Below are 15,581 nucleotides of genomic sequence, written 5' to 3' on the forward strand. Positions count from 1 at the left end.
AAACTTAACTTGTCGTGTTTGGAGGAGAAAGAAAGCTGAGTTGCATCCAAAGAACACCATACCTACTGTGAAGCATGGGGGTGGAAACATCATGCTTTGGGACTGTCTTTCTGCAAAGAGACCAGGACGACTGATCCGTGTAAAGGAAAGAATGAATGGGGCCATGTATCGTGAGATTTTGAGTGAAAACCTCCTTCCATCAGAAAGGGCATTGAAGATGAAACGTGGCTGGGTCTTTCAGCATGACAATGATCCCAAACACACCGCCCGGGCAACGAAGGAGTGGCTTCGTAAGAAGCATTTCAAGGTCCTGGAGTGGCCTAGCCAGTCTCCAGATCTCAACCCCATAGAAAATCTTTGGAGGAAGTTGAAAGTCCGTGTTGCCCAGCGACAGCCCCAAAACATCACTGCTCTAGAGGAGATCTGCATGGAGGAATGGACCAAAATACCAGCAACAGTGTGAAAACCTTGTGAAGACTTAGAGAAAACGTTTGACCTCTGTCATTGCAAACAAAGGGTGTATAACAAAGTATTGAGATGAACCTTTGTTATTGACCAAATACTTATTTTCCACCATAATTTGCAAATAAATTATTAAAAAATCAGACAATGTGATTTTCTGGAAATTTTTTTTCTCATTTTGTCTCTCATAGTTGAGGTATACCTATGATAAAAATAACAGGCCTCTCTCATGTTTTTAAGTGGGAGAACTTGCACAATTGGTGGCTGACTAAATACTTTTTTGCCCCACTGTATGTGTTGTAGTGGCGTGTCGTGTGACAAAGAAAGATTCTTCTTCTCCTTCTCCTTCTTCTTCTTTTTCTCCTTCTTCTTCTTCTTCTTCTTCTCTGTAAATCATCAAACTTATTAAAAAAAACTAAAAACAAAATGTTAATACTATTTTGATACGAGTTCAGTGTCAAGTGATGTGATGGATATTATGACCAAGTATGTAGAGGCGTTGATTAGAACAATCTGAAGTTCAGAAAACACTACTTTCCTGTGACGCAGCCTTAAAAACAACATTGAACTATCATGATATTACGATAAGCAAAATCCCGGTTGATATCTATTCTCGATATCTATTCTGAATGTATGTTTTGCTGTCTCAATGTTTTCATGTAAGGAAGTTAAGTTTGAATCTTGTCCTGTTTTTGTCCTTTGCTCATTATGTTAGATTTCAGACACTTTGACAAATTTCAGATATCAATAGATATCAATCAATAGCTGTGTTGTATTTGCCAGTTGTCAACATATTCCATAGGCCTTTCTAGTGTTCAGAATTCAAATTTGTCTGTGGAGGCAGCGAACATTGCTTTCTAAAACAGACAACAGCACAGACTATTTATAATAGTTTATATAATTTAAGTCTACAAAGTTGGATCAGTAAAGCAGTGCATTTATCTTCGATCCCTAACGTGTGCTTACTGTGGCCCCTACCTGCTTCTTGTTACTCCCAGATCTACTCCTGCCGGTTTCAGTCTGTTGATTTAAAAATACATTTCTCATCTGTTGCACTTTTAGAAAACATTTATATAATTTCAAATTCGCAGACAACAACGGCCGTGGGTTTCCTGTGTTCGCGGGCGAGACGGATTGTACCTACTACTTTGATTGGCAGACGGCACACGCCTGCGTCAAGGAGAAGGAAGATGTGCTCTGCAGGGTCACGGACGGCAACAAACACTATGACCTGTCGCCACTAACGAGATACCCAGGTGAAACATTGAGGAGCAGAGAAACAAATGAGCATATATGAAGTAGTTTAGATACTGTTCTGCTTTCCCGCAGTCACTTTGATCATAAGCTCAAGCTTGGTTCAAAATATCTTGTTCATTAATTAATTCACAATGCTCTCTTGTCTTCCAGAGGCGGAATTGGCTCAGAACTGGGAGGCAATGGATACCAACAGGCCAGAGTCGGACCGACGCCGCTTCTACCTGAACGTCTGTCACAAGGTCATTGAGAGGGGTAGCGCTGAAGGTTGCCGGGGTGACGCCGCCATCTGCGCCGTGGGTGAGTAGCTGGCTATCTGAAAGTTTCTGTCCATTAGGTTTGTCTGTGTCCAATGAAAAGCATTTAAGTGTTGAGTATATGTTCTCATCCATTTATTTTTTTCTACGCCCTTTATACTTCAGGCACGGACAATAAATCCACCAATCTGGGGAGGTTCCTCTCCTCCCCGCAGAAGACCCAAACAGGAAATGACATTAGACTCATCTATACCGATGGCGACAACTGCCGACAGAACATGAAGATCAAAACCATCCTCACCCTCAAGTGCAAACCAGGTGTGTGTGTGTGCCTGCGTGTGTGTGCGTGCGTGTGTTGCTGCTCGCTATACTTCAATCCCAATTTTCCCTTATCCTTTCTAACGTGCACTGCCCCTCCCTCCAGGTGATCTGGAGAGCCCCCCCCTGATCCGTAGCATATCCTCTGACGGCTGCATCTACGAGCTGGAGTGGCACACCGCCGCCGCCTGCGTCCTCTCCAAGACCGAGGGTGAGAACTGCAAGGTGGAGGATCCCCAGGCTGGTAGGTGTCTACACACACATTCTGTCATGCCAGTAATGGAAACCATGACACATTCTTTGCAAAAAAAAAAAAAAATGCTCAAGCAAAAATGAAAATTGTGAGTTAATTAATTGTAAGCTACAAAGATCTCAAAAATGTAATTAGTGAGTAAAGAAAACAGTTGCCGTATAAGATAAGCTAAGACTTTTATGTTTTACTATTGATGCCCTGAGGGAAATTCAGGCGTTACAGAAGCAAAAAGAAATTGCAGTCAATGAGAGAGATGGAAATTAAAAGAGATAACACATACTGTTTGTACACTATCTATCTACAAAAGGTAATATTATTAATATTAAGTAATGCTATACTAACTAGTAGGGCTGCCCCCAAATCGTCGACCAAATGTTAGCCAACGAGAAGAGTCTTTGTCGACCAAGTTTTTTATTGGCTGGCTAGTCGCAGGAAAAAAAACAACTCAATTCAGGATCCGTGCCTCATCAAAATGAACCTTAAAACCTATATGGCTGGACCTGTGTATGAAACGCTAGGGGGCTTTTAATTTGAAACAAATTTTAACAAAAATAAATGTTGAGTCTCCTTACTGGTTGTTACGACACATTCAGAAGAATAATTACAGCTTTTTGATGAGGGACTTTTTTTCTGTAATTAACAGGCGGCTCACTTCTGAAGGCGACTCACTACTGATGCCCCAAAAACATATATCGAAATAATGAAATTAATATTGTAGACGTGCAACGATTAGTCGACTAATGGCTTGAACCGATGACTCATAGTCAACGAGGAAGATCTTTAGTCGGGTGCAGCCCTACTAACTACTGACTAGTGAGCCCAATATGAGCAGGTGGCACTTAGTCTACGGTTATTACAAGTTAGTGTTGCGGTATAACTAATAAAAGTGCCATACAGTAATAATTACATATACAGTAGTAATGTAGGCTGAAATCTCCAAAATTAAAAAAAAATTTACTTCAGCAAAGGTAAAATGAAGATAGATAGAAAGATGGATGGATGGATAGATGGGTGGATACTTTATTCATCCCTGGAGGGAAATTGCAATGTCCCAGCAGCTCATATAAAAACAATAGGCACTAATAATAACAAACAATAGAATAAAAATATAAAAAAATATACAATCAGGGGGGATATCAGTGGCTGGCTATATCAGGGGGGAAAAAGTGAAATATACAATAAACTTCACAGTTAACTGTACACATTCAAATAAAACTGGCTGGATAATGGAACATAAACCTGAACATTTTAGGCAGTATAAACCTGAGGAATTAAAGCAGTAAAACGGAATAATGGCAATACAGCCTTAAAATAAACCTTAGAAACCGAAATTGGTCAAGTGTGGCTACATAATAACACCCTGCCCCGCCTCACCCCCATGCAGGTTTCTCCTTCGACCTGTCTCCCCTCTCCAGGGCCAACGGGAGCTTCTACAATGTCTCCAGCGGCGACTATGACTACTACATCAACGTGTGCGGCTCAGTGACGGCGGCCCGGTGTCCCGAAAAGACTGGCGCGTGCCAGGTGGACAAGAGGTAGAGTCCACCGCCGCTATGACGGGGAAACTGGTAGACCCAGCATGGAATGGAGGACAATGTCTTTTTAGGCATTATAGGAAGTGAAATTGACTCCCACAAAGATGACGTCAAGCATGTTGTGAACACGAGTTCTTGCAAGACACGCACAACTTTAATGAACTCTGTGTGTGTGTGTGTGTGTGTGTGTGTGTGTGTGTGTGTGTGTGTGTGTGTGTGTGTGTGTGTGTGTGTGTGTGTGTGTGTGTGTGTGTGTGTGTGTGTGTGTGTGTGTGTCTGTGTCTGTGTGTGTGCGCGCGCTGAACAGAAATGCCAAGATGTCCCCTTTATATATACAATAGGGATGCCACAGTGAGGATTTTTTCCCACCGGTTAATGAACTCATGACAACACCGGACATTTTACAATGGGACGCCCGCCGAGTGTCCCCGTTAGGCATGGGAACTAATTACGCATGGAGGGAGACAGACCTTAGATCTACAGTATACCTGATCGAAGGTCCCCTATGGCCTCTCCTCCCATGATAAGCAGACTGTGCCGCAACTCTGCTGTGTGCACAAGCAGACACTTTACTTCTGTAGCATCAGACTAAGTATTGATAACACACTTAGTATTCTACCAATTTGATGTTTTTTATTTGATGAACGTCGGTGATGATAAGTGAAAATTAACTAAATGGGTTTTATTTGTATTCAACCAAAAAAAGCAAAACAACGGGGTTGGACAAGTAATGTAATTGGCGTATGCCACCATGTAACACCAGTAACACCGATAACCTCCGTAACCCTAATATTCAGTATACTATATTTAATATTTTTCCTCAGGAATATCCAAAACTAAACTTCTTTTGAGATGCTGAATATATCCCACAATTCTAAACAAATGTTGGGAAAAAATGGGGCTCACAAAAACGGGTTCAGCGGTAAGGATTAGGGATGGCTCGATACCTCTTTTTCATGTCCGATACTGATTCCACAAGTATGAGTATCAAGTAAACAAGTGTGATGTAGAATTTCCATTCAAATGCTGTATCTTTGTCACAAACACAACAATGTTTTAGAATTTGTTGTTTATTATAGGCATAATCATTTTTAAAGAAAATTGTATAATTTATAGTACCCAAAAGAATGTATTCTTCTGCATGCAAACATCCCTTTTTATTCTTTTTGTCTCTTATATTTTCTTATATATTATAGTTTGTTAATTTTTCTATGCTCTTTCCTTTTTATCTATGTTACTTAAGGCACATTTGAATTGCCTCCCTCTCTCCCTCTCTCTCTCTCTCTCTCTCTCTCGCTCCTCCCATGCCCCCCCCCCCCCCCCCCCCCCCCCCCCCTCCTCAATGAACAAAGAGTAAAATGGAAACGACCCGACTTGTCACGAACAGAATCCTAAAAAAAAAAGAGTAGAACTTTTTATTCCTGGACTCAGGCGTGAGCGCGCAGAGCGTGTTTCACGGTCTCTACGGAGTGAAGAATTTCCAAACTTTTTTTTTCATTCTTGCTTTATGTTGAGAATTTATTTTGGTGATGGGTATTGTTTTCTTATTAGTTGTGGTGTGTAGATACAGCGGGTGGTGCTTGTCTGACTTCACCAGGTTGACACGGAAGCACGGCTTTAAGATCTCCGCTGCCTCCCCATGTTCCGTGGTGGAGTGTGCGCTGGCCGTGGCGTAGGTTGTGACACATGTCGCTCAACTTTTAGTTAAGCATTTACGTGATAGTTTAGGCTAATGGATGGCATCGGATTATACTTTTTTTCCCCCCCGATATCCGATCCAGTGAGCGTATCAGATCGGGGCATCCCTAGTAGGGGTGAATTTATATTTTACAACACTGACTTCACCAGTTTTGTAAAATAAGCCTGTCAATGCACCATGAAATGTGTAAAAAGACAAAAAAACGAACGAACAAAAATAACCCTGTGAAGTAGTTCATCCTGTCAGTATTGATTTTTTTTTTGTTTTGTTTTTAATCCAAATTTCTAGGCATTGATAGCTGTCTTTATATGTTTGTATGAGTTTGAGCCCTGTCCTGTCTTATTCACTCGCACTCTCTCTCTCTCCCTCTCCCTCTCTTCAGCTCCAACTCCTGGAGCCTGGGGGAGTTTAACTCCCACCTGTCCTATTATGACGGGCTGATCAAGCTGGGCTATGCCAACGGATCCCAGTACAACAACAGGGAGCACACCCTGCGCTCCACCCTCATCTCCTTCCTCTGCGACAGGGAAGCAGGTGCCGGCGCGCCCGAGTACCAGGTAGAACAAGAACCCACCCCCCCCAAAATCTCAATTCAAAGCTGCTCAAACGAAGCTCATCAAACGTCCCTGTAATTTCAAAGTGCAGAGATTGTTTAGTAACAAAGCAATTTCAGGCTCAGAAATTTTCCAAATAAACACAAAGATTCCCATGTGAAATGTCAAAAAGTAAGGGTTAGGGTTAGGGTTAGGGTAGTCATCTATTCTGCCGCATTTAAAATTGTTTGTTTAAGAGGAGTTATGTAGTACAAACAAATAGCAATTGTGTATGAAAGATCCTGGTTAATTGGGGGGAAAAAAGACCAGGGTTAGCCAGGACTCCATGGGTCACCCTACTCTACTACTCATCTCCGTTCCTTTCCCTTTTCTCCTCCTTCTCTACTTCCCCTCCTCACTATATGCAATTTTTCCCTGCTTAACTGTAGCTGGAGGACAAATTCACATACAACTTCCGCTGGTACACGTCCTATGCCTGCCCCGAGAGGCCCCACGAGTGTGTGGTGACGGACCCCACCACTCTGGAGCAGTACGACCTCTCCAGGTAATGAAGAAGAAAGAAGAAGAAACAGACTTTATTTATCACGCAACACACCACACTATAACACATGCTTGCACACACACACACACACACACACACATGCACATGCTTTGATGGTGGCCGGTGAAATGGATTCTCTGCTTTTGACCCATCCTGGCTTGTCCTTCCTCCGGGGGCACAGCCAGGAGCAGTGGGCAGCATACGTGGACGCGCCCGGGGACCAGGTGATAAATGTCCATTGCTGGTCAGACAATGATGGGTGCATGTTTTTGGTGGGGGTCCTTACTGATGTGAGGTGGAGGAAACCCCATGTGAGCACGGGGAGAACATGCAAACTCCACACAGAAAGGCTCCTATTTGGGAGATAACCCGCCGGAGCACTGTTGCTGGCTAATGCTAATGCTGGCTTATCTTGTGGATGCGAGAAGATTTTCCTCTCTCAACTGAACTACGATTGAGGAACTTACCACTCTGTTGCAGCTTCTCACTGTGTGTAAATGCAGTGCGGCCAAAATCTGTGCATTGCGTTAGGTTTAGCGTTTTATTGACTTTTGCTCCTCCACAAATCAGCTCTTTTGGCTAAATCCATGCTAAAGTAAGAGAATAGAAACAGGAGGTCATGCCGTTTCCTACCGGCAACCTACTGTCGTCAACGTTTAGCTTTGGAAAGGTTATGCCGTGAAAAGTATTTTAAAATAAGAACTTATATAACTGTTACTTAAAACATGTTATTATGGGGATAATCTCACTTCAACACGCCTGTTGAAAAGGAGTATAATAGGTCCCCTTTAAGCACATTGAGAACCTGCCTCAGAGTGGGAAGTTTCTCAATAGTAAAGTGTTCAGCAAATTTGTACTATAAACAGTTGATAATGGGAACCAACATTTTAATGTAGCCTGGGGTGAAAAATAGTGAACCTATCCTTTAAATTTTCACCAAATTGTCTCCCTTCTCAGCCTGTCTCGCTCCAGCTCCACCAGAAACTGGCAAGTGATAGATCTCTCCGACCCCGACAACCACCGGAAGTACTACATCAACGTGTGTCGTCCCATCGTGGCCGTTGCGGGCTGTGACCGCAACGCCTCTGCCTGTCAGATGAAGTACGATTGGCAGCAGGTCCGTCCAGATCAGTTCTCACACCATCGCACGCCTACCTGTTCATCCGGATTCATTTAAAGCAGACTGTTGAGACCAATGTTTCAGCCTCTCCCCCTCCGTCTCGTAGGGCACTCTGACAGAAACCGTCTCGGTCAGCAACATGGGGGTGGCCAAGCGAGGGCCCATCATCGAGGGCCGTGACCGGCTGCTTCTGGAGTTCACGGACGGCTTGTCGTGCCAATCGGATGGCCTGCACTTGACCTACACCACACGCATCCACCTGGTCTGCTCCAGGGGGGCCGTGGTGAGTCAGGGCATTCGGCAGAAGGCGGAAATATGGTTTCTGTATCGCAGAATACTAATACAAAATTCTCAATTCTCACTAAAATTGGATATTTAAGAAGAATAAAAAATAATTTTTAGATTTTTTTCGTTTTTATATTACATGTTAGATGTCCCTAATTTGGGAAAATTTGATTTTCTTAATTGCTGTGTTCTGCTGACCCCAAACAAACTATAGGGGACGTTTTTTTCGCAGACAGGGTTTAATATAAAGTCAAATCTCTCAGATAATCCTATGTAAATAAATCCTGAATTTCTGAGAAGTTGTTTAATTTAAGATTAATTAGTTCTAGACTAGGAAGTCCAAAAGTAAGGTAATGAAAGACTAATCAGCTCCTTCTGTCTGGTCTTGGTGCTGGTCTTAGTCCAGATAATCCATTTCCTCTATTGTTAAAGTCGACCTGGAAGCCCAAATCTATTAATAGGGGTGTTACGATTCCGATCTGAAATAAAAAATCGATCAAAATGAGCATTCGATTTCGAACATGGAAATTCACATACAAGCAGGTTTGCGATTCTTCCTGTATTTTCTTAGGTGATATTCTCTGACATAGATCAAAATAAATGTGATGTCTAATGTAAATGTCATCTCTAATGGGATCTCTAATCTCATTCAATAACATATGATATATTTTACAGTATTTCCGCTTGATATGTCCACTTGAGAGGGCAGAAAAGAGACAGCAGTTTGTGAGAAGTGCCAATACGCACCAGTACACGCTCCGTAATCGTAGTGAACCCTATGGTTATAATATGGATTTTGATATCAAAGATTATATAATCATGTTAAACGGAACATGATGCTGTGATGTGAGAAAAAAGTCAGATTAGAGAAGAACGTACAGAGCGGACACGGACGTGGTTGGCGGAGGAGAAGAGACACTTGCAGTCGGGTTGAAAATGTTTGTTTCTTTTCAGTGAGCCAGATGATCAGTTCAGATTTCAGTTTGTCCAGATTTAATTTAGCTGTTAGCTATTGGTGTGTGCATCCCGATTCCCCGATGCATTACGATTGCTATTCTTTGGAATAATATCACTAACGAAATTTTCCTATAGTATTTATATGTTTTATTTTTACCTCAGTGTGGTGAGAAATACAGACATGCATAACTCCTCTATTTACAGGAGCTATTAGATACACGCTGGAATTGTTTTGTTCCATTTATTTTTTTTCTTTCCTCCAGTCGTCTGGACCGAGGTTCCTGATGTACCAGAACTGCACAGCTAACTTCATATGGGAGACCCGCGCTGCCTGCGCCATCAGAACCGCCGAGAACAACGTAAGTCCAGAGCTACGCAGAACTGCGTAGCAGCATGGGAGCAAAACTTCAAGCTCATCATATTCCACACTGGCGTGATCGATATGTTTTCAGTGATATGTTTGCTTTTTTACTGTAATGATGTGCTTCGCCAGAAGGTCAAAAATAGGAAGCATTGAAATTCTCACAGTGCAGACTTATTTACAGCTGCAAACAAACAAAACTGGTACCAAACAAAAAGTAAACAACAAAAAAAAGACTGAATACAACCGAGCTACAAGTCAAACTCACACTTAAAATCGTAAATACTGGCACGTGTCTGGAGCAGCACGTCCAAACCTTTCTTCCCTCTGCAAAAGACATAATTCATCTACTTAAATAGGATAACTTGGTGACTGGGGGTCTGTCTGCCAGTAAGAATTAATTGAAAATTTGGATGAGCTATTTACTAAATAAAAGAAAACAGGTATCAAAAAACACATTGTACAATTTATAATTCAGTAATTTCCATAAACTCTTTTTTTTGGTAAACTTTCAAACTTAAATGTATTGCTTAAATTCTGTAACGCAAAATATCTATTTTGAAATTTAGAAAACATGCTCGATGGGAAGTGCAACAAAATTACAGTTATGACAGTGGTACATGACAAGGATATTTTAACACGACAATCAGTGACTAGCATTCATTTTTCCTTCTTTTTTACAATTTCTTACAATGCAACTAAACAAGGTAAACATCAGGAGACGTGACAGTTTGAAAAAAAATGGCTTGCACACGTAACAAGAGAAAGAAATTATTTCATATCGTCATGTATTATATTTTAGACCTGTTCAGTGGTGGACCCGAACACTGGCTTCGAGTTCAACCTCCAGCCCCTGGCCTCCAAGACTGGCTATATGACCAAGGGCAATGGCAAGACCTTCATGGTAAGGACACGCATACACACTCGCAATACACCAAACACAAAAAGGCACACCTAACTGCCGCTCCTCTCTTCCCCCTCACCTCTACCTGCTCTCCGCACCTGCTCCGCAGGTGAACATCTGTTCCGACGTGGCGGTGTGCGGCTCGGGGGCTGCCGGCTGTGAGCTGGAGGGGGACACTCCCGTGGGCCTCGTGGGGACAGAGAAGACCCTCCACTACTCCACCGACGGGCTGCTCATGCTCACGTACAAGGGAGAGCTGGACAAGCCCACAGGTAACTCTTGTCGTATTCAAGCACATGAGCTCAAATTAAATCCATTAGGCCTCCCTGTCCCCAGTTCTTGAACAGTAAGGGTTCTCAAACTTTTTTTTTTGTATTGTTGTAGCCTTTAAGCAACAGATTGGGGATAAATAAGAATCTTTCTGACTGTACTTTCAAAACTGACAGTGCATTACTGCTCAGCGTTAAAAAGTGGATATTCCACATTGCAAATGAGGCAACTCTTACATGCAAATGTATTTTTCTCACTTCCACTCAATCAGGGACCAGGGACACGTTCACCATTAGTTTTGTGTGTGACACCGACTCCCACCTCGGCCAGCTGAAGCTAGTGAAGGAGGAACTGGGAACACCCACACACACACACACCACCCACGACGTGTTCTTTGAGTTCTCCACAGCGCTGGCCTGTATCCCCGCGCCGGTGGCTTGCCAGGTGACAGGTAAGCACCAAGATTTCTTTCCCTTCCACATTTTGAGGTGTTTTCATATATATCATGATATTGGGTTCAAAAGCCCATCATAAGGATTTCCAGTAAGTTCATTAAGTTATTGTATGGGAATTTACAGTATCATATCAGGCTAGATCGAACACCTGATGTCATTACAACATTTGAGTTCCTATCTTCTCATCACCCTTAATTTAGATCACAAAGTTGATCATTTCCTTTGACAGGACAATAATCTTTCAGCCTCAATACCAGTGAAAGATGAGGCAACCTTAATATCTATGCATCGTCCCCCCCCAGATTCCCACGGGAACGAGTATGACCTGAGCCACCTGACGCGGGACGAGGGGGACAGCCCCTGGATGCCGATAGACACCTCGGCGCAGGCCCGGACACGCAGTTTCTACATCAACGTCTGCAAGCCGCTGCCCCCGGTGGATGGCTGTCCCGGTCAGTACCTCAGATTGTTACTTACTTCCCAAAATACTTCAGTACTTTGTGATTCTTCGGTCATCTGATTGTGCGCTTATTATTTTATCTTGTTTTTTGTTACTGTATTGTAACTTTAAGATACTGTGTCATATTATTACATACTGTATTGTACACAGTGATACAATAATATTATATGACTTTAATATAATATTGCATACTGTATCACAATATTACTATATACTATAGTGTAACAGTGATATGTAATATATTATTTTCATTTTTCTAAATCTTTATACCTTTTTTTTTTTTTTTTTTTTTTTTTTTTTTTGAGGACCTTAATTTAGGAATGTAAAATTGAATTATGTATCACCATGTAAATGACATTGCAATGTATTATGTGAAAGATACAAGCGTGAGTATTGCCCTGATGACTTACTTACCGCCGTGCAGTGGGCCCGCTGGGGGCCTGCGGCAGCCTGGGGGGCACCAAGCTGAACCTGGGCTATGTCCAGTCCAGCCCGCAGGTGGCGGAGGATGGCTCGGTCAGCATCGTCTATCGCAACGGCGACCGCTGTGGCACCGGCACAGCGCGCTACTCCACACGCCTCATCTTTCAGTGTGATGACAGCCCAGTGAGTATTATTTATTAACTTAAAGAAGTAGCTTGCTAGTAAATCAGCTGAAAAAGTAATGACGTTTTTGTGTGTCTCTCACTAGGGTTCCCCCGTCTTTGACCGGCAGGATGATTGCGAGTACGTCTTCATCTGGAGGACCTCAGACGCCTGTCCTATCAGGAAATCTCAAGGTGTGAGATAGAGAGCGCGAGCGAGAGAGAGAGAGAGCCTCACATTGATGGTCTCCATTTGGTCTTAGCCTAAATCACACTTTTTATCTGGACTCACTGAAATGGCTTTCTTGGTCATAGTTTAAAGAAGTCTCAGACTTGCCCTAGTCTTGGTTTGAACTGAACCAGCACCAAGACCAGACAGAAGAAGCTGACTAATCCTTAAGTACCTTAGTCTAGGACTTCCTAGAACCCAATAAGCAACATCTCAGACAGGCATTTTCAGTGTAAGTAAAATGTAAGTAGGATTACCCTAGTCCTGATTTAGATGAAACCCGTCTTCTAAACCTCCCCATAGTGTCGTAGAGCACCTCCACTAACTGACTCTTCTAAACCCATCCCCCCTTCCCCGTCAGGCGACGACTGTCGTGTCCGGGACCCCCGGAGCGGCCACGAGTTCGACCTGAGCTCTCTGAAGGGCAGAGATTACCCCGTGCCCAGCGGGAAGTACATCTACCACCTTTCCGTGTGCGGGGGGCTCAAGCGGGAAATCTGCACTCAGCCGACTCCTCTCCCGGGAAATGACCTTGTCTCCTCCTGCCAGGTGTCGGACAACACCCACAGGATCGCAGGTAAACCAACCCGGGGATGGAGGGTCCAACTTGGACCATGTGTAGTATAGCCTCGTTCTAACTGCATTTTCACAATTTTTAATTCCCTGTGCCTTTCCTATCCAGGCATGGCGTCTCAAATGCTGAGTTATGTGGGCGACCAGCTTATTCTGAACTACACCAATGGAGAGACCTGCCACAAGATCTACCAGCGATCCACTGAGATCTACTTCTCCTGCCACCCCGACATGCACCCTGTGAGTCTCTCTCTCTCGCTCTACACTATTCCCTCCAATTTCCTACATGACCTAAAACAAACTATTGCCCCATAAAATTTGATCTTGCCTGCAACCGCCAGCTTAGGCCAGGTGTGGGGTATTTCTCCAGAATTGATAAGCCAACACACTAACCATTCCTCCAATCTTCATGATACAAACTCAAATGTTAAAGTGTGTTGTTGTTGAAAATGATGGACCACATTGCTACATAACGAAGTCTCCGCCATTGGTGTCAAGTCATGTGATGTTGCTTCCCATCTGTAGGGGGCGCCAGAGTTTATCAAGGAGACCCCAGACTGCACCTACTTGTTCAGCTGGCGCACCGCACTGGCCTGCGTGCCGGTCAAAACAGCCAGCTGCTCCTACAAGTGAGTATCCCTACACACAGACACTTACTGTATATGCACGCACATACTTCCTTCTTCCTCTCCGCATGATCTCTTTCTTTTCCCATTTCCTCTTTTCTCAATCCATTCTCATGTACCTCATCGTATGTTCTTCTTTTTCTCCCTTGTGTTCCGTTGCTATGGGACTTTATTTAGTAAAAATTTGATGTTTTTGTGTAAATACTTTACTTAAATAATAAATCCTGCACTTCTGTAACGGAGAGGCTCTATTTCCCAACAAGACTTTAATATGACGCTTTGAAATAAGTGCACTGCAGAGACAATGCAGACAATAACATAAGTGTTAAATATATGTTTGTTTAAGTTCAGCAATTTTGTGTCTCATTTGTTATCATTATTAAATTGTTGTATTTTATCAGATGCAAAACAAACCCAAAAACATGATATTGGCATTATATATCAGCCACCCCGATCTCAGCATCAGCCATTGAAAAACCCACATCGGCCGACCACTAGTACAAATGCCTGCGATACCTGATGATAAAATCCATGTCACCATAAAATGCATAAGCCTAAAAACACCTTTTAATACTATATTTGGCCACAAGTGTTCATGAATATCTAACCACTCCAGACACAAAAGACCTTGGTGGGGCATCATCAAATGCATGGAGAGATAGATGGGTGTTTTCTGCCTTGTAAGTGTCTGACTATAACTATCGTATCATGTGTGTGTGTGTGTGTGTGTGTGTGTTTGTGTTTGTGTGTGTCTTGCATCCAGTGACGGCCAGGGTCACTCCTATGACCTCTCCTCTCTAGCCGTGGAGGGCAGGAACTGGGTGGTGGAGCCTTCTACTGGCAGCACAGAGCAGCGCTTCTACATTAACATCTGCAGGTCCCTGGTGCAGCAGGGAGGTGAGGGATGCTGTTTGTGTGTGTGAGAACATGGTCAACATTGAAACATGAAAAAAATTATTAGAAGGAAAAAAAATAAATAAACTGATGAATTCAAAGAAAGAATGATAATAGGCAGACATGGATCAATAGGTAAACAGGGTTCTTACCAGGTCCTGAAAGTGCTGGAATTTTGTCCTCAGAAATGTAAGTCCTGGAATATCTTGAAAATAGCCCCTATTGTGTTGAAGTGCTTGTAAAGTGAAGTGCCCCCCCTGTTTTGTTATTCAAATCGTAACATAAGACAAATTTTCCAGAATCGCTTTTACAACTTTTTTACACATATCATAGATGACAATATTAATATATATATAGATATATACATTATATAATAGATATACTAATATAAATAACAGGCAATGAAACTCAAATTATATTATATTCTAAAATGATGAAGATCACAAGATTGCAAAAAATAATTATACTGTATTTGTTGTTTGTGAAGACCTTGAAATTAAAAAATAGTGCTTAAAAAATTCCTTGAAGGTCCTTGAATTTCAATTTGTAATTCTAGAATGAACCCTGGACAAAATAAAAATAAATGGATTAACAAAGAGCCTGCATACACAGACAGATAACACAAAGGCAGACACCAGAACAATGGCTTGATGAAAGTATGTTGAAAAGTACTTCTATGTTCATTCAATACACTTACTCAATCCAATTATTTTATTTGAATTGACCGCCCTAGAAACAACACGTACTACTGTGTGTTAGGCTCGTGGAAGTGTCCGGCAGGTGCAGCGGCCTGTCTGAAGGACAACACCGAGTATGTGAGCCTGGGGGAGGCGAATGCATCCCCCACCTGGGAGCGTAGCGTGCTGAAGCTGCAGTACAGCAATGGCCAGCCCTGCCCCGACACCATCAGGAGGAAGACCACCGTCATCCGCTTCCAGTGCAACAAAGACAAAGTGGTGAGGTGGAACGAGCGGGGAACGCGCACCCATC

At 42.8% G+C, this 15,581-nt stretch overlaps 1 protein-coding gene across 1 annotated transcript in view; it reads left to right on the forward strand.

Moving 5' to 3' along the window:
- The window catches only part of igf2r (insulin-like growth factor 2 receptor), a 58,919-nt gene that overhangs the window by 23,721 nt on the left and 19,617 nt on the right, over window positions 1–15,581 (forward strand). The window contains exons 11-31 of the mRNA XM_080023559.1: window positions 1,554–1,718; window positions 1,870–2,016; window positions 2,139–2,291; window positions 2,398–2,535; window positions 3,929–4,079; window positions 6,161–6,335; window positions 6,761–6,876; window positions 7,831–7,990; window positions 8,100–8,276; window positions 9,499–9,594; window positions 10,399–10,500; window positions 10,610–10,772; window positions 11,042–11,221; window positions 11,528–11,677; window positions 12,110–12,291; window positions 12,377–12,464; window positions 12,860–13,075; window positions 13,181–13,311; window positions 13,597–13,700; window positions 14,461–14,594; window positions 15,351–15,547. Coding sequence (XP_079879685.1) covers window positions 1,554–1,718; window positions 1,870–2,016; window positions 2,139–2,291; window positions 2,398–2,535; window positions 3,929–4,079; window positions 6,161–6,335; window positions 6,761–6,876; window positions 7,831–7,990; window positions 8,100–8,276; window positions 9,499–9,594; window positions 10,399–10,500; window positions 10,610–10,772; window positions 11,042–11,221; window positions 11,528–11,677; window positions 12,110–12,291; window positions 12,377–12,464; window positions 12,860–13,075; window positions 13,181–13,311; window positions 13,597–13,700; window positions 14,461–14,594; window positions 15,351–15,547 — 3,125 coding nt within the window. The remainder of the gene's footprint in view (window positions 1–1,553; window positions 1,719–1,869; window positions 2,017–2,138; window positions 2,292–2,397; window positions 2,536–3,928; window positions 4,080–6,160; window positions 6,336–6,760; window positions 6,877–7,830; window positions 7,991–8,099; window positions 8,277–9,498; window positions 9,595–10,398; window positions 10,501–10,609; window positions 10,773–11,041; window positions 11,222–11,527; window positions 11,678–12,109; window positions 12,292–12,376; window positions 12,465–12,859; window positions 13,076–13,180; window positions 13,312–13,596; window positions 13,701–14,460; window positions 14,595–15,350; window positions 15,548–15,581) is intronic.

This window comes from Zeus faber (genome assembly GCF_960531495.2).
Source record: "Zeus faber genome assembly, chromosome: 2".
In the NCBI taxonomy this organism is placed as follows: Eukaryota; Metazoa; Chordata; class Actinopteri; order Zeiformes; family Zeidae; genus Zeus; species Zeus faber.